Below are 19615 nucleotides of genomic sequence, written 5' to 3' on the forward strand. Positions count from 1 at the left end.
GAAGTAAAATATAGTTCATCCCAAAACGGTCATAATTCCAAACACCTTATCTAGAGGATTTACCAAAGATTGCTTCTTAGGACATTTCAACCTGTGGAGACATCTATTCACTATTATCCTATTTTTACTGAGATAAACTTGTCTCTAGTATTATTTACTGTTTCTCCATGATGCTTTTAAGTGACTTGTATTTAAAATCAGACACATTATAATATTAAATTACTACTATGTTACATTATTGCATGTAATATTTCCAACTGATAAATGGAGGGAAAATTTCATCTCAACTTTAGCAAACAGAAAACCAAACAATTCACGACACATAACAATTAAAAATGTGACACTTTGCATTTTTTTCCTCAAGTTGTCATATTAAAAATCCTTGTATGTTTTAGAATGTTTAAGTGGTTTCTAGTCTGATCACCTCTTTGGAAAAAACAACAACTACATGCTGTTTTTTTGCATCTAATTTACATTGTTCACACTGTACAGCTTCAGAACCTAAGGCAATAAACTGTAGAAATGCACAGTCATCTGTATTCTTAGCAGCCTAATCTAAATAACTATGATCTGGAAATATTGACAATTCACCTAACGCAGTGGACATCTGGCAAAGCGTAAATTTTAATGCAATAATTTACAGTCAATGAAAATTAACAGCTGCTGAGAAAAATCCAATGACTTTGTGTTGCTGTTCTAATGATGGGAAAAGGCTCTTAACGGCCAATATCTTCATGCATAATGACAGCATATCCCTGCATATTTATCTGCGTTACACTGATCTAATCCCAATCATGGGAAATATGTTTCTTACTTAAAATGTGTTTCATATAACAACAGGCAAGGGTACAATTCAGGGTTTGGCTGTGGAATGATTTGTCCAACTGTGGCCAGATATGGATAGAGTCCATGCCCTAATTACACCGGGGAAGGTCACTGCCCTCCATTTCACCAGGAGCCAGTGATAACTGGTGTTCATACTGTATCTGCTTATTTTCTTGGTTTACACATTGCTGATTTATATTTACACCAAACACATCAAATCCAACCTTGAACATGCTTTAGACGTTATTTTACACACCATAAAAATTGGGGTGAAAATGCATGCTGTTTCTCAAAAGCAGTGGCTAAATGAGATTTCATTCTCTCTGTCATTCTTTCTGCAAGGCCCCACCTTTTTAAAGAAATGTGTTGTGGTTTTGACTTTGACAGCAAAAAAAATTAATAAATAAATAAAATTTAAAGTTTGTGAATTTGCAGGATCTATGACATGAAAACACCCATTTCTACAGTTTATAAACGTAAAGCAAAACATTAAAAAAAAGTAAAAGAATGAAAGGGAACTGAAATACATTTTTTAATGATGTGATTTACTTTCTAAGTATAAAATCGCATTATCATGGACTGCATGGTCCAAGTCATTAAGATAGAACTTCTTTGCTGTAATGATGTATGTCAGCAGGGAGTGAGCGGACGTAGTACAAGAAGGTGTATCACAGATCTATACGAAGGAATGTAGAGAGCTGGTGAGGCAGAATAGGAGCAAAAGCAAAGAGGCAAAGAATCATTAAATAGATTACGGTGGTGACACTGCCTCTTTGAAGACACACATCCCACTGAGCGTGAGCCTCGAGTGCTAACAATGCCGATAGGCTGCTGGGAGCATCTCTCAGCCTTCTCACCAAGCAGAAGCACTAAGATTAGAGGTTCCTTTAATCCGACAAAGGGGATTAAATGCTACAAGAGACGCGAGAGGACCGCTCCCACGGAGGGGCTAAGATGAATTATTAACACCTCTCCTCAAGACTGGTGATCTAAGTCTTTAAACCAAAAATCACAGTTCTAAGACACTGGTGGCATGTCCTGCAAACCAAACATTCCAGGGTGCACAGACAAATGCAATCCATCACAATCCACTCCGCTACACAGGGAGGGCAGGGTGTGAGAGTGTGAGCATGTGTGTTTGTCCGGAGACAGCCCCTGAAACCCTGTAAAGTACACAACACAACAAATAAAATAAAGATGAGACAGACACCCCCAAACTGTTACGTTGGAAACTAAGGGGGGACACTTAGGGGTTAGCTGCGAAAAGTTAGAATACCCCACTCAGCAAATATAAGCAACTAACATTTGCTCCTTTGCCGTTGGAAAAAAAAAAAAAAAAGACAGATCAACTTCCTTTGACCATATCTCAGCTACCACAGTGAGTCATAACTGTTCTGGAAACTGTACATAAAAAATAATACATCTGTTAGATGTGACTTGTAAATATATCTGAACAAATCATCAGACACATTTTAGGTGTGTTTTAAGGCAAGGTCAGAATGTGTCACTGGTATTTTTATCACTATCCCACCCACCTGCATTATTATATATTCAGTACCAACTTCGTAAGCATCGCGCACATTAATCATAGTGCCTGTCATCACTTACCCCCCTTGTTCCATCTGCCTTTGGTCCTTGCTTGATATGAGAGTTCGGGACAACCACACAGCACCAAGAGAAAAAAAATAAGTTCAAACACAGAAAGAAATCCAGACTTTGCCCTGGAAAACATGTCCAAGAGTTGCTGGCAGCCGAGTCACTTTCACATGGCTGTGTTTCCTCCTAGAGCAGCGCGGCTGTGGCGCATGGTAACCCACGCGTGGGCTGTCATCATCAGTCACGCTGGTGTCAGCAGTGGGTCTCTAGTTCTACCATGCTGCTCTGTGATGCCCAGGCTGGGTTCTGGTCTTCAGTGATGGTGGTGCTTCAAGTGAAGCCACATCTCTCCCGTCTGTAAGCTCTGCCTCAGCAGAGTGCATGGGAACCAAATGGACACACAGCTTGCCACGCGACGGCACGGCTTAGCTACGCTCGGCACAGTGCATTGGAACTCGCTCTCACTCAAGCTCACACACACACACTCCCTCTCTCTCCATCTCTACACACTCTCTGCTGCCACCGCTGCTGCCGATGCTGCTGCTGAAGCTGCCGCTGCCGATGCTGCTGCTGAATTATTTCCTGCCTTCCTCTCTCTGGGTTTCAGAGGGAATTCATTCCACTCTACTCAACCTTTTGCTTTGCGTTAGACATTGTGGCAGAGACAAGAGTTGGGAGTGCAACCCACCTTCTGCACTATGGGGTGTGTTGGACCAAGGCTGTCTACTAGTTTAAACTAACACATGCAAGCAAGAATAGGAGGTAGGTGCTCAGCAAAGAGAGAAGAGACGAGATGATCTTATAGAAGGTTCAAAAATGTGTATAAAAAATAGAAAATGAAATAAAATAAAAAGCTTGGATGTATTTTTTAGATCAGCAAGCGGTAGGTTACTTTTACTTGAGGCAAAGACACAAGGGAAAGTGGAGAGGCTGAGGAAGGTCTGAAAAGAGCACTATGGTATGGAAATTATAAGGGTCAATCCCCTTAATCCACCCCTGAGTTGACGGTCAAAACTGTCCTGAATATCCACAGTCTAGTGCAAAGAATTTCAAGGAAACCTAGAGCAAGTAACTTTGTCTCACTTTGTTTCTGTAAAAATGATTTAAATCATATCTTCAGATAATCTTTACATGTATTAATTCATGTATAAATAAGTTAATTGCGTATTGTGACTGGTCTGGATATCTTAAAGTTACTTTCATAGACCTAATATAATGTTAATTAATAAATGGTATAACATGAACAACAATCCCCCTCCATGTTTGTTAGACATGCAGTACAAGTGACCCCAAGAAATGTCGCAAAACACCAGAGATTATATTAAAATGTATAATTATCTTTTATTTAGGTTGTAATAATGTTATGGTTAAAAAAAAAAGCAAAATACACTTGTTTAGGTTTTGGGAAACATGACGGTTGGGATTAAAATAAGCACTTGCCCCTGTACTTGTACCTGACTTTCATCATTATGGATAAAATAATAGAGTCGTGGAAAAGTCATAATTAAAAGTAAAATTTGTCATCGGCTTTTAACAGAAGCCTCCTGTGTTAAAAGTCCAAAGCATTTTTTCACACCAATCCAACCCAGCCTCCACACTTTATAAATATATAATTATGTCACTTATTTATATGACAAAAAATGTGACTTTTTGGGATTCTATGTTACCTTGACTTAACTGTGGGTCATAAAAGGTTGGTTGCATAAGCAGCCCTACGGGTATGTTTTTGACTGGAGGGCATGCAACTGTAATAATTGCCAACATACTGTCTGGTTGTAGGTAAACCATTTTACAATCCAACTGCCACTCTTGGTGATTGTGCAAAAGCTGCAATAAAAACCAACAGCAGCACCTGCAAGACTATTTACTCCTTTACAATGTCAAAAATTTGTGCAATTCTCCATCTTCATTGCACACATTTGGTGCCAACATACTGTACAAGAACACAAGACCAATCTGAAAATGTGAACAATTACAAACGCAAGCACCCTTGCTGTTTTGAGGATGTGGCAGATCATGTTTATTAGAATACAAGGCACATTTCTCAAAGCTCCAAGGTCGTAATGCTTCCAAGTTCATAAAACAGGTGCTTCACAAGCAGGGAGTATGAACAGGCTGTCTCACACTCACACCCCGGCTTTAATGTTCTAATTACAGCTTCTGAAGAAACCCATGATCAAGTCCATAATTTTTTATACACGCTGCAAATTAATATCCTGAATCCACACATAATCTTTAGTCATTTCGTACCTGCCGCCCCCCATTCTCCTATTCCTTCATGCCACCTTGTTTTCCCTTCATAACAACCTGCAACAACACCAGGAACTGTAATTAAGCTTTCTGCACATGAGGGGAGATATGCGTATATTCTCTAAGACTCTAGCAAGAACATCTGTTGGCAATTCACGTTTCCGATGACAGATAAACAAGCGCAATGTTTGCTTCTCTCTGGGCTATTACACCATAGCTAAAGTACATAATTCTAAAGTATGACAGCCCCCTGTTAATTGAGTTACAATATTACAAAGCAAATCTGCACCAGACAAGGTGAATTCAAACTCTAATGTTACAAAACATCTTGCTACATGTCTACACTTCTAAGTAGGAGTTTTTCATCTCCAGCCTAAAGCTTTTTTGTGTTAAACAGTAATACTCAGAGATTATTCTCTTTGCATATGAAGAGCCTGGTGTGGTACCTTGGGCTCCAAATTTAAATGATGTTGGCAAAGCTTAGCATTGAGTAGCTTAGATGCAAGCGGGCAGTGGAGGACAACCTGAAAATACATGGAGCATGTGGTACTACTTGTGCTAAGTGGTCTACAGTGACAGCTTGTTACAGTCTGTGTCACATGGCTGGGCTCTTTAAGAGCGAGAACCTTGAAAATAAAATAGCTTCTGTAATGGCAGCCGTATTGTTGCAATTCTTGTGTAGTATTCATTGACACTAAACAGTCGACTGTTACTCACACACTGAGCAGTTAAGTCATTGCAGCCTGTTCATTTTCATTACCATTAAGGAGCGAGCAGAGGCTTATTTTGCAAAACACAGGTAAACATAGTTAAATCTCCATAAGACACCACAATATATGGAAATCTGTGTCATATTGATGAAAAATGATGGTCTAAATACAAAGTTTTAAAATTGAGAAACAGCACATATGCATCTCTGCATCATAAGTCTCCACATGTCAACAGAAGATAAAACACTGCTGCCACTTGTGTAAAATTTGGACAAATCTGGTGAAGTGTAACAGAAATTAGCAATCACAGTGCCTTTGTCTAACATCCCCATGAGTCCTTTATGCTACCCATTTCCATGTTGTGCTTGTTTTAAAACACGTGTCCTTTTCGATACATTTGTATTAAGAAAAAAGGAGAGGGGAAGAGGGATGAGAGGAAAGTGTGGTGGTAGACATCCTGGCTGGGTAATATGTGATAGTCAAGGCAAATCTACACACCGAAGGAAAGTCAAATAAGAATCGTTGAGTCGGCCGCTCTCACCAAAACAAAATCTGACTACTATTGTGGACTGAGTAGAGTGGAGTAGAGTGGAGTGAAGTGGAGGGAAAATGGGAACCCCTACAACCATACTGGTAAGTCTGACAGCTTATCACCCCCAGACAAGAGCCCCCTGGATAAATGTGGTCAAGCAGGAGAGGAGCCCAGCTTCAGCAGTGGCGGGGTGCAGGACAGCGATAAGGATGAAGCTCTACTGGGCGAAATGGGGGAGCAAGACAAGGGGCCCCGGGCTGAGAAACTCAGCCAACAGCAATGCTCATTCCAGCTCTCACTGGCTAAACCTCTTTAAAAATTTACACATAGGCATCCACCATACTCAGCAAATATAGGTTACTGCATGAATGTGTCGGTTCTTGTGTCTTAAGTGCAGCTGTGCATGTACGTGAGAGAAGCACATTTGCACGTCTTGCTTCAGAACCCAAAGAGCAGAGTATGTGGAGTACAATAAACTGAGGAGTGGATGGGAAACAGGGAGTTAGCAGAGAGGCAGAGCCAGAGAAGCTGTCTTCTTGATGTTTTTCTGAAGCTGGCCAGTTGAAAACACACCATGAAATTTGCTTTTTCACAGGAAGTGACAGAGCGAACACCATGAATTGATCCCCTGATGGAGATCTGGCTCTTTGTGTTGTCGTTTTCTCCTCTGTGCATCTGCCTGCCCAGATACTGGATAATCTACTTGCTCCCGGCATTCCTAATCCAACCATCCATCCCCATTCACTCCACCCATGTGTGTCCCAGCACAGGACAGGGGTGTAGTTTGGAAGGCTATAATGGAATACATTTGGTTGTTTGTCTCTCTTGAACTGAATGTTGTGTAGCATGGAAATAATTATTTCGACAGCATTCCATCTGGGTAATGATTAATGTTTTAATTCTAATTTGCCAGAATCAGAACCCCGCAACTTTCAATCAAATAAGCACTGGTGGAACCTCTTTTATTAGCAGCTGAATGTTTTTCCTCTTAAATTTTAATTCACTAATATTGGCACAGAAACCAAATCTAAATCAAGATCCTGAAGCCTCTTCTTTGTTTCCAAGGTTTGGAAATTCAAAATGGAATTAGGAATGTAAGGATTATGTAAGGATTATGATAAACATCCTTGAATAGAGAGATTCTCACACTATAGCTCAGATCATGATTACACACAGATCTGTCAGCCAACTGAAACAGGCAGCCTAAATGTGTCATATTAGAATGGACAGTGGTGATAGAAAATGACTACTGGATGTGAAATTGTAATGCACACATATGCTTAGATGCCCTATCAAATGCTATGTGGAAAAACTGAGAATCACTGTGTATTTTAGAACAATGTCCATCACTGTAAAAAAAAAAAAAAAAAAATCCTGCTGCATGTAATGTTTTGTTTTTTGTTAAAGGTCACAATTTAACTAAATGAACAAAAATTCCAAAATAATTTGAATAAAAAAACATAAAAAACTGAATAAATATTCTTCTGAATTCAATAAGCGTTTCATATTTAATGTAAAAACTGTAGATCATTTCTTAAAACAGAGCAGGGATAATTTGATTTAAAAACAAAATCTAAAATGCATCATGCGCTGAACCCCCATTGCATACTCTACTAAAAAGGTCCTCAATCAGATTAGTAGCCCAGGCATCCATATGTAAATTTTATGTTTAACTATTCAAAACAGCCGGGGCTTGTTAAAATGCACATGAAAACAGCAATTGAAGTCAAAAGTGTTGCACAAGCTGAAGGTGCAATTACATCAGAAATAAATTCCTTTACAATCAATCCTTTATACACATAAACTTGTGCACAGAATGTGTCTGTGAATGGTCCTGCAAGTCAAAGAACAGAGAGGTAATAAGAGTCAGAATGAGTTAGTGATGGCTGTCATAAAATATGGCAGGGACTTCTATTTACAACCTGTAATAAAACTGCCTCTGCCACGATTTATGGAGATGCTTGCCCCACACAGCTAAACCCGTTTTGCCAAGGGCATGTTAATAACCTCCGTAGTGAATTCTGAATATATTGGCAGATGGACATTTTGTCTAATAGAGCATTGCAAACTGGAAACAGCCGCTAAAAAAAGCAACAGCATGATGCTTATATGGTATTCTGGTGGCAGCTTTAGCTTCAGCCTGCAGCTCTCCTCATCTCCATGACCAACCCAAACGCTTTCTTCTGATTCTGTCCTCATCAATCTCTAATCCTTGCCCGTGCCCTACAGCTTACCCCCTCAACAGCCCAGTAACAACTGTCGTACCTCCCTTTTGGCTGAAGGGCTTCACCTGGTCACTGGTCATACTGGTGAAGGTCACCAGCTCTACATCACACCTTCAACACTGAACTCTGAGTCTCGCTCAATCTATTCTCACGCCTCTGTAAAATCTTCATTATATACTCACATTTTCACACACATTTTTAGTTTTCTTTCCTAAAATTCTCATTAGTAGATTCAAGCCCACAGTTTTGTAATTATTCACCAATTCATCACAAATTCCTGCAGGATGCAGGTAAAATAATGATAATAAAATGAAGATGACATGCAGACAGACTAAATAAAAAAACTGTTATCTGAACATTATCACAGATGGCAGTTAGAGCAAGAATATGAACAAACAGAAAAATAATACTGTTCCATGACAAAACCATGACTACACAGAATTAAACATGTTCACTTGATTTCAATAACTATCTTCTATGCATAAATAAAACACACTGATGATCTACTAAAGTGAAAATATTTTGAATGTGAGGCATCCAATAAATGTCAATATTTGTGCCTCAAAGATTTGACTAAACATAGGCAACACTAGATCAAAGTGCTTCAATACAGTTACATCCATAAATACCAGCTGAAATGTTACTGTGCCAAAAGGATGCATTATTATTATGTTAAGTGCATCCAGAAGCACTGTCGACAACACTGGGGTCTGGTGCATCTGGTTGGATCGTTGCTGAGTAAAAATGCACACTGTGGTCAGACTAACCAGTATTCTTATATTTTTAGGAAGAAAGTGTGTTGTCAGCCAAATATGAAAATGCTAAATAACTGGTATTTGTGGCTGTAGGTCCATGCTATGACTCAACCACCCATAAATGAATGACAGTACTTGATGCAGTTCTGTCTGAGGGCTCAGCGATTATGATGTTATGCTTAATTTTCCGTCCTTGCTCTTTACGCACTGCAATGCATTCAAATTCTTTGAATTGTTTCATTGTGTTCTGCACCACAGGTAAAATATCCCAATCTCTTCCTATTGTTCTTCGAGTAACACTGTTAACAAATCTTCAAAAATTTTCTCATTCATTTGTTGAAAAACTGATCTTCTGTCCATATTTGTTCCTGAAGGACTAGACCTTCCCTGCATGCTGCTTTTGTATTAAATCATAATTATAATCACCTCTTTAAATTCCTGTTTCAGTGCTCATTATTATTTCTAAATTGGTCCTGTTCCATTCTTTGTCTTGAATGTGTTGCAGCCTGAAACTGAAGAATGAATGTACATTTACAAATGAAATCAAGCTGACCTGGAAGAACATGCAATATGTTATGTTTACATATACTACCATGAAATTGAGGTCAAAAAATGTTAATATCACTGCATTATTTTTTACTTAGCATTTTCCATAATTTTCCCATGAATTTCATATTTGAGGGTGCATATTTGCACAGTTGTTTTGGTTCTGCTCGAAGGAAAAACAATCTTAGAGTCTATACCATTAGATAGATTACATATGTATTTATTCCTTTGGTAAAGAATTAACTATAGGGAAGTAGCTGTTAGTGCCCGCTAATGATAACACTGAAATAGCCCAGCTATACAATACTGAAAATGTTAAAGCTTAAAATATCTGATCATTCCAAATTTTCTTTGAGTCCCCATAATGGCAGTTGAGCAAACAATTAAATTTCACACATTCCAACAACAAATAACTCAGATCTGAACATGTATTAATCAAGTTTATCACAACAAATTAATAATTATTGGCTTGTGTTTGATATATATGGCAAAGCAAGTCAATCCAACATGTTGAGCTGCTATTTAACCCTAGGGAAAATAACACTGGTTGTGACTTTATTTTCCTATAAATTCCCAGTGTCATGCAAACGCAAGCCATAAACATCAATTTAACTGTCAATAATAATGACCTACACAAATAAAAACATAGCATTAGCTCGTGTTATACGCTGCATTATGTTGTGAACACATAGGGCAGCCCATCCATGCTTTCCTCCTGGTGCATCAAGTAGAAATAGGCAATAATAGGTAATGTTATGGAAAGGTAAGAAATATGCTGTAGTTATCTGAAGTCGATGTGCCACTAGACATAAATCATTCCCTCAGTTTGGCTTCAGGCTATTGCACAGTCTCATTCATTTGAATACTGTACATTTGCAAACTACTAGACTGTTGGTCAATCGATCATCAGCTGTATACATTCTGGAGGTTTGTTTGCACTAAGAATATAAAGTAACTCCACTGGGGTTATTTATTATCAAACACAAAATAGCTGTGACAGAAATGCCAAAAGGTGGTCTAGGATCAGCAAGAGAAGATCTCATTATAAAATCACACACCCAAAGCATTGTGGAAGTGCTATTTAGTCAGATAGATGGTGTGAGACGCCAGCCCTCATACCAACTTTGCGAAGGTGTTTACAAAATGAGATCCCGGACTACGGGCAGAGGAGTCGGAGAGACTGCCACTAGATTGAAAGCTATACACATCCATTACCCATATCATCACCAACAATCACATCATCTCCCAGACACTTCCAGGTAGACTTGAGCGCCCTCAGGCTTTATAGGAGCTGCCAGCCCAGCATTCAAACAGTCACCCAAGCCTACAGCTCATCCTTCCATTTCAGAAACACTTTTGATCACTGCAAATTGAATGAATTTAATAAGCCAGTCAATATGAAATTTACCCCTCTATATCCAGTTCAAAATATGACTACGCAGAAGAACACCAGGAGAGAAGTGCACTCAGACTGAAGTCAGGTGTTTCCATAATAATATTCTTTCTCCCCCCTGCACTCCTTTGCTCTCATCCAGAAAATAGGATCACTTTTCATATGGTGAACAAAATGCAGCCTACTGCCTTTGACTTATTCACACGTTCAGGGGGTACATCGAAAGTATGTCTACTTCACACATTTTGGTCCAAGAGAAGATGTTTAAATGTTGCCTCATAAACACCAGCAAATGTTTATTGTATAACCATATTCTGACACTGAAAAATGAATAAGTGTCAGTTCTATTTAAATACCTACGGCACCGTCTGACAGTGATGTATTTCGGCCGGTATTGTACTTTTTTTTTTGGTTCTGCACAATATTCATCAACAGCATAAGCTCATTTGTAACATATATACCCATCACACATTTTGCTTCTTGACTGAAAATAGTGAAAAAGCAGGACTTCCATAGAGCAGTTACAACAACTTTGTGATTTTTGCTTCAGTTTAGACTATCTCCCGATGTCACAACATAAACACTGCATGGACTCATTTTCAAGATGACTTTGGTCAGCTCAACAAGCTATAAACACCACACTGACATATTTTTGCCCCTTAAATTTGACACATGACCATGTTAGCAAAGGTTCAGATGTGAAGCCGCATTAGCATTCATTAGTAGTTGTGTTTCTGGACATTTAATGAAGGTATGTTAATGCCTGTTTATCATTATCTCTGGTGTGGTCTTTACTAACTTCACCTTTTCACCTAGTTTTGTTGGAAAACAGCAGCCTGTGCCTAGAAATGACACTGATTAAAGCAGTGAGGGTGAACCAAGACAGTAATTTTATGAGGTTTACAACTATAATTTTTTTTTCACATTAGTGAGAACAGTGTAGTTTATGGAGTACTAAAATGCTGTTGTATTAGATAATTAGCATCTATTATATTCATCCTTCACCACCAGTGGCTTATTGATCTGCAACATCTAATTATATTCATGCAGGTGCACAAGGTGGCCTTTATATACTGACTAATCTGTCTGACTTACAGAGAACTCTGATAAAAACTGCAGTGTGCTTCTGCTCCTGTTTCACCCAGCTAAGGTCTAATGTTGTATTCATGTACATGTGTCAGTTGTCCAAATATTTCACTTCTGCTTGGATTCTGCCAAACAATCTCCCAACACATGATTCCTATTCAAATACTTTCAGCAGGAAACAGGGAGGTCAAATTGTTGACCTATACAAACACTGAAGAGAGACTTCAAAGTTCAGCTCAACAATACCCACCTGGGTCCCTTCACATACACAGAGAGACACTCTGCTGGTGTGGACCCACTGCACTTGCGAGTGGAGCTGTGCATTAAATCTGCCTGGGGATGTGAAAGAGTGGCAGCCACTCAACTAGGGGGCCTCAAAACACATTTTAAATTTTGTCAGGATGACATGTCTCGTCCACCTCCCAGACTGTGCTGACACGGGTGACAGTTAGCTAGCTTTTATGAGTCCAACTTGAAGGTTGCAGGAAGTCTGTTGAAACTGTAATGCAAAGTGGGGAAGTGCGTGTAAAACGTTTTTTACTTGTGTATGTTCCATTTTATTTGTTTTTACGGTATCTATGGGCTTGAGGAAGCCAAATTTATGCCAAAAGCCAAATTTATGATATTTTTCAAAGCGTCTTTGATTAAAAAAGTAACTGTACAACAGGCCTCATAGTAGGGATGCACCGATACTACTTTTTTCCAGGCCAAGTACAAGTACTTAAATTTGAGTACTTGCCAATACTGAGTACCGATATGAGTACTTAATAATACCATTCCAGTTCTTAGTTCCTTTTGAAAATGTGCTTTATTGTCACTGTCATTAGTCTGACTGGAACAAAGTGCTGCTACTGACATTTAATGCGTTGGAATGAGCGTTTCTCAATCAATCCACCAGCAGGCGCTGCTCTTAATTAACCATACTGGACAAATACCACAAAGAAGAGTCAAGTTTTTTGAGAAGAAGAAAGTCAGTAAAAATAAATATGGAGATGACAGAGGTAACACTAATGTGGATACTAATTAGGCCCGAGCCGAGTAAAGCCGGCGCAGGGCCTATTGAGTCTGCAGTGGGCGCATGGGGACGAAATCGCCAGTGACGCGGTCGCCTTTCGCCACTGTCGCCACTCTCACACATATTCACATTCACGGCACTGAGACCTTTCCGACGATGTATATGACGTGCACAAATCGCATATTTACACCTGCTCAGAATGAATGGGAGTCAATGGGACACGCCCACTCGGGGTCAGTCACATGTGTGTAAGTGCACGACAGGTGACATCTGACCCCACACACATGTGGGGGACCTCGAGAACTTTCAAAAAAGGGCAAATACGTGGTTGCCATAGAAACGGCTATATTGTTCTTGCTCAGATTATTATTATTTTTATTATTATTTTTTTTTGTCTTATTTTTCTTTCTCCTGCGCTTTGAGCTCAATTTTGACCCTCTGAACATTTACGAAAACTCACCAAATTTCGCCTAAAATTCAGAAGTGTGAGAAATTGAATTTACATATAGGTTTCGTAGATGTCGGTAAAGATACGTTGCGGCAGCGCCCCCTTGAAAAGTGGAAATGCATTGCGCCAATGGGAGCGCGTCCAACATAAAGTTTGTCGTAGAGCCACGAAAATCGGTAGACAGATTCATCATGAGGAGACAAACAAAAAATATTATTATGGCCACGCCCCTAAACCAACCCTTAGTCGGCCATATTGGATTGAAATTTCCAAAATGCTGAGTCAGCGTTTTCGCTGAAGTTGTATTTTAACTATCTCCAACTAAGCCGTTTGGCCGAATGAGCTCAAAATCGGTGTACAGTATCTAGAGAAGTGGGGCATCAAAAGTTAGCCGAATTTTTTGAATCGGCATCACCGTTTTTGTGTGACGAGGTTGCAAACTTTGCAAAGTTTTTTCGAAAATTTACCATCATAAAAATTGCTTCAGCTCAGACATACGAACAGCGATTTGGCTGAAATTTGACTCAGACGTCCATCTCCCAGGCCTACACCCATTTATTAAAAGAAATTGAAATTTCGCACTATAGCGCCCCCTACAAATGTACATTTACAAAAATGACATCAGTTCGGACATACGAACACCGATTTGGCTCAAATTTGACTCAGACATCTGTCTCAAAGGCCTACACCTATTTATCAAAAGAAACTGAAATTTTGCAATACAGCGCCCCCTACAAAAATGTTTAATATTTTTTATTAAAATTGCTTCAGTTCGGACATACGAACACCAAATTGGCTCAAATTTGACTCAGACGTCTATATCCCAGGCCTACAACCATTTATCAGAAAAATTTTAAATTCGGCGCCATAGCGCCCCCTACAATGTTACCTTTACGAAAATTACTTCACGTTAGACATGCGAACACCAATTTGGCTCAAATTTGAATCAGTTGTCAATCTCCCAGGCCTACACCCATTTATCAAAACAAATTGCCACTTCGCTTAGTAGCGCCCCCTACAAATTTACCTTCACGAAAATTGCATCAGTTCAGACATACGAACACCGATTTGGCTCAAATTTGACTCAGTGGTACATCTCGCAGGCCTACACCCATTCAATGGAACAAATTGAATTTTTGCTCATAGCGCCCCCTACAGATTTATATATACAAAATTTTGTTCAGTTCGGACATACGAACACTGATTTGTCTCAAATTAATTGTCAATGTCCCAGGCCTAAACCCATTCATTAGAAGACACAAAATTTGGGGCTACAGCGCGAACCTGCTGAACGATGAGCATACTTCCACTGGACGTGCCCTTGGCGAGGGCCTTTAGATGCCGCTTGCGGCTTTAATGTTGATATTGATATTGATGAAGGTAGCTGTCATAAATATGTCAGTAATTTTTCTCTAACTCACACAGTCGCTCTTTGAACAGATCCTCTACTTCCACAATTCCTGGTGGTATTCTCCATCTGGGTACGCATCCGCAACTGGAAAACAGATGGAATGTACGCAGAGAATGGACAGAATGCTCCTTCCGTATCCGTCTGCGTCTTGAACATTACTTGCAGTCAGCATTACTTTTGTCACTGTCATTTATTTTGAAATATCTCCACACTGTTGACATTACTCCTTCGCCGCATGCCTGCTGCACTTAACTGCGAATGTCACGCTGCCGTAAGTGGTATCAGTGGTATCAGAGTACTTTTACGAGTACAAGTACACATGTTGAGTATCGGACCCGATACTAGTATCGGTATTGGTGCATCCCTACATCATAGTTATGCCATGAAACAGACTTTACAATGTTTCAGTCCAGCTAATGCCACATTTTCATTGATGACAATGTTCCAGCTATGGACATTCAAGCTGCTGAAGTTCATACCTGAACCCATGAATGATTGTGGGTGGCTCCACTCATTCCCATCTCCTATAATGTTAAACACTAATTATGCTGGTCTACATTTTGTTTTAGAAATTATCTGCCTCAGAGATTAAAATTTTACATACTTTAATAAGATGAATTGTAAAACAAATGAGAAAAGTGTTGGTTAGCTGATGTTTTCAATGTATACGATAAAATGCTATAACTCATATGTATATAGGCTTATGTGCATTTATATGATAGGTTTATGAATTCTCCACTAGAAAGAACCTGTACTGTGAATGTACTGTAACAGGCAGACAGTGTTTTGAAGTAGATCTGGTAGCTCTGAAATAAAGATGCCTTTTTGAGTAAAACCCACTCTCTCAATTCTCAGAATTTTGCATTTTGACCTAAATCTGTGTCTTGGAAACTAACCAACATTTTTTACTTTTCTTCCCTATCAGTGACTCAAACTTGGTAAAGTTTCACAACTTTTATTCTGGATGCAAACCAGTGTTACACTCCAAAGCAAATAAAGCAATGTTTTTTATTGTGCCTGTGGAATTTTTGAGATCTTTGAGCGTCAGTTTTGAGAACTAATTATCAGTTTTAAGGATAATTAAGGCCTTATTTTAGTACAATTAAATTCAAGATTTTTTAAGGATTGTGGTTTTATTAAAAATCATAATCATGAAAAACAACATAAACCTGATTTTAACAGACATTAGGCTGTATTGTTTACTCGTTGAGGGCTGTACTTCTGCTTACTGTACAAAGATGTCACCGTGTCTCCACTGGTTGAAGATATATTGTTTGCTTGTCTTACAACACAATATCGACGCATTATGCCACGGAGAGCTGCAGCACCGAAGAAATAAAAAGAGGGAGGAGGGTGTCTGATAAAATACACTTCTAAACCCATGGATGAGCATCACACTGAAGAGTATTGATTGGTCATGATTGATTCTGTGGATCAATTTTGTATTAAGAATTTATGTTCTCATGTGTTATCAAGCCTCGCTGACATAAAAATCTTTCTATTAACTGTAATGATGGAAGTGTACCATCAACTAACGGGAAAGACATTCGGGGTGGATCTTCAGGTAGTGCAATACTGGGTAGTTGTGAGGAAATTGAAAAAAAAAGAAAAAAAAGGATTCAGAACCCCAGCCTTGACCAGAATATGGAGGTCAAACCAGTTACAGGAATCATAAAATCTGATAGGAATGAATACACTGTAAATGTTGCGGCAAAATCACACAGAAGAAAACTCCACAGTAGATTTAACAAAATCCTAAATGCTCAATTTAGCCAGGATAATAACGGCAGTAATGCACTGTACATGATGGTCAACACTCTGAAAGTCAAATGAGGCGGAAATGGATGGAACAGTTGAAGATCACACTCTGCGCTCTTATATGCACTGTGTGATTCTTCTGTAAATGTAACACACAAATACTGGTTCATTTTCTTCATATATCTCGTGATTTCAAATGTACACGATGCAGCTTGTGCAAATGTGCCTTCAGTGGTCATTGTGTTCAATTATTTTTGCACATCATTGCATGTTAATTTATTTAGATATGCTGTGAAATAAATTTAAATGCATTAGTCTTTAGCTTTTTCTACTTCAGGCAAATATTCATATCTTCTGCATGAATCAATTATGACTGTAATACACAGCTGTTAGTAGCCTAATTTACAGAAGCAAAAGAGATGCAGCATCTCATCAACCCAATGATGCAATCCCTGAAGGTTCAGCTACAAGCAAAAATAAAACTGATCCGTTAACTTCCAAATACAAGCTGAAATTATAGTAAGGCAACATGGAGCAAGAAATCATCTTCTTTTAAGCAACACCAGACAAACAAGTTATTTTCACTACAAGCTGTGAGCTCACCACAATCCCCACTTTTCATCACAATGATAAAACAACTTCAGAATCACCAGTGTAAACAACTGTTTCATGATCAGCAATGCAACAGGTGTACTTTTCCCCAGTCACGGTAGGAAATTTCACATCTCGCCCTTTCATAAAGTACATCTCAAAGGAAAAAGGCAACTAAAACTCAAAATCTCCTGACTAAAATATTCAGAACTCTGTGATGCAATCTTCTGAAACTATTCTTATGGCACATGAAAACATAAATACCAGATCAACTACGAGCTTCGCCTTTCCTTCTATTCCTCCACTGACAGAACTTTCCTTGAAGGTTAGCCAAATTATTAACAGAAATGGACTAGCGCCTTGATGGACGGAGACATAACATTCAACAATAGTGCTTCATCTGATTAATGAGACAACCAGATGTGATTAAGACGTCTCTGATTGTACTGTCAGTCTTCCAAATGGACAGGACCTCAGTGCTCACCTCTCTGCCATTCCAGTCCAAATGGCTGGGTGTGGATATGTGACTCCACATTTCCAGCACTCACTCATTTAAAAGACCCCTTCGCTCATCACTAAATCTTTCCTGGCCCATCTGGAGATAGGGTTTTATACGGGACAGACGTCCACTGAGGCTAGCCATCACCTTTACTGTCGTCACTGATAGAACACTTCATTAGCATTAACACCAGGCTGCACGTACCGAGATCGCTTCAGAGATGAGATTCAGATACAGTGATTTCAGATATGCCACTTAGTCAGATATTGTGTATATAGTCATCTATCTGTAAATGAGTTGTTGCACCACTCTCAAGACATTTCCCTTTCCAAGTAAAGCACTTGTGTTAAGTGCTGTAAGACTAAAAACCTGCTTTGTCTTCAAATAGGCAGGATAGTAACTTAATTGCCTTTAACATACATCTATGTTATTTGAGTAAATACGGGCTCATTACTTGACTTGGTTAATTTTTTTGTTTTTGCTACTGAATTCTATATAAGTGTTGAAAAGTACATACAGAACTGCACTAACAACATTGGTACACTGTACATATTTAGGATGGATATGTCAAGTAATAGTACTATTTGATAACTGCTGGAAATGAGTTGAGGAAATGGAAATTTCATATTCTTTCCTCTGTCTAACAACACTGAAAAATGAGTAACAAATGGTGCCAGGCACAACAAACCCCACCCCTCGCACATATTTTGCCCATTATAAGTAAACAGGAAGATTTTAAAAATTCTTCAAAAAAAATTTAATTCTAACCTACTGTTCCTAAAATGTAATGAGATCCATTCTGGGTCACTGGCAATCTATAAAGTCAATTTGGTGTGAATTCAACTTATAGTTTTGCTGCTACAGACATGTGAAATTTCACCCATTATAAGTAAATGTGGGAAAGAAAAAAAAAATGATTTAAAAAATTCATAAAAAATTGCAACTTTGACCTACTTTTCCCAAAATGTAATGAGATCTATTCTGGGTCACTGGCAATCAATAAATCCAATTTGGTATGAATCCAATCAATAGTTTTGCTGCTACAGACATTTGAAATTTCACCCATTATAGGTAAATGTGGGAAAGAAAAAAAAAATGATTTAAAAAATTCATAAAAAATTGCAACTTTGACCTACTTTTCCCAAAATGTAATGAGATCTATCTGAGTCACTGGCAATCTATAAACCAAATTTGGTATGAATTCAACCAAATGTTTGCTGCTAGAGTGTTAACAAAGAAACAAGCAAACAAACAAACCGAACCAAAAACAATGCCTCTTTCCTCCCCTTCAGGGCGCGGGGTAATTAGCGGTGATTTCAGCTGGATTCTAATGCATAGAAGAAGGGAACATGAACAGAGGTGTAATAGACTGAACAAAATAGTGAAACAGGATAAAAAGCAAAATAGGGTCCTTGTTGCCGATGATGTTCTCAGCTTCATCTTCTGCTCTACAGTCTTCAAAACAACTACATGTGATAAAAACAAGTTGAAAAATTGGCAAAAATGTTAGCCTATATACCAGTCTTGCATTAATCAAGAGTGCCAATGAGATAATGTTGGCTTTATTTTATGAACAGAAAGCAGGTTTGTTATGTGTCCTGTTAAATTTAATTGATAATAGTAAAATAAAAAAGATAAATAAAAACATTAATGGTTATGATCAGGCAGTAAGTCCAACAGCATGTTCTCACTAAGTGATACACAGAACCAACAAGTGTGGTCCCTCATACCAGTACCAGTAAAAATAAGGGAAAACTTATTATTTAAGACAGGACAATACTTGCATTAACAAATCAATTTTTAGAATGAACTAAAAAAGAAACTATTGGAATATATGAAAATCCCATCTCTAGTACATATTAATCCCGTGCAACTTTTTCCTAAGGACTATGATTGTTTCAGTCAATGAGCTGAATTGAGTGATTTATATGCATACAGTATATTGTCTGTTATTACTGTAAAATGTGTGAAGATA

General features: G+C 38.6%; 1 protein-coding gene across 3 annotated transcripts in view; it reads right to left on the reverse strand.

Annotated features, from left to right (window-relative positions):
• robo2 (roundabout, axon guidance receptor, homolog 2 (Drosophila)) overlaps positions 1–2892 on the reverse strand; it is a 312336-nt gene extending 309444 nt beyond the window's left edge. For all 3 annotated transcript variants that reach the window (XM_030151657.1, XM_030151656.1, XM_030151654.1), the window contains exon 1: positions 2434–2892. In XM_030151657.1, the coding sequence (XP_030007517.1) occupies positions 2434–2557 (124 nt within the window). In that variant the 5' untranslated portion in view covers positions 2558–2892. The remainder of the gene's footprint in view (positions 1–2433) is intronic.
• Between the last annotated feature and the right edge of the window lie 16723 nt (positions 2893–19615).

Source organism: Sphaeramia orbicularis, chromosome 13 (genome assembly GCF_902148855.1).
Source record: "Sphaeramia orbicularis chromosome 13, fSphaOr1.1, whole genome shotgun sequence".
Lineage (NCBI taxonomy): Eukaryota > Metazoa > Chordata > Actinopteri > Kurtiformes > Apogonidae > Sphaeramia > Sphaeramia orbicularis.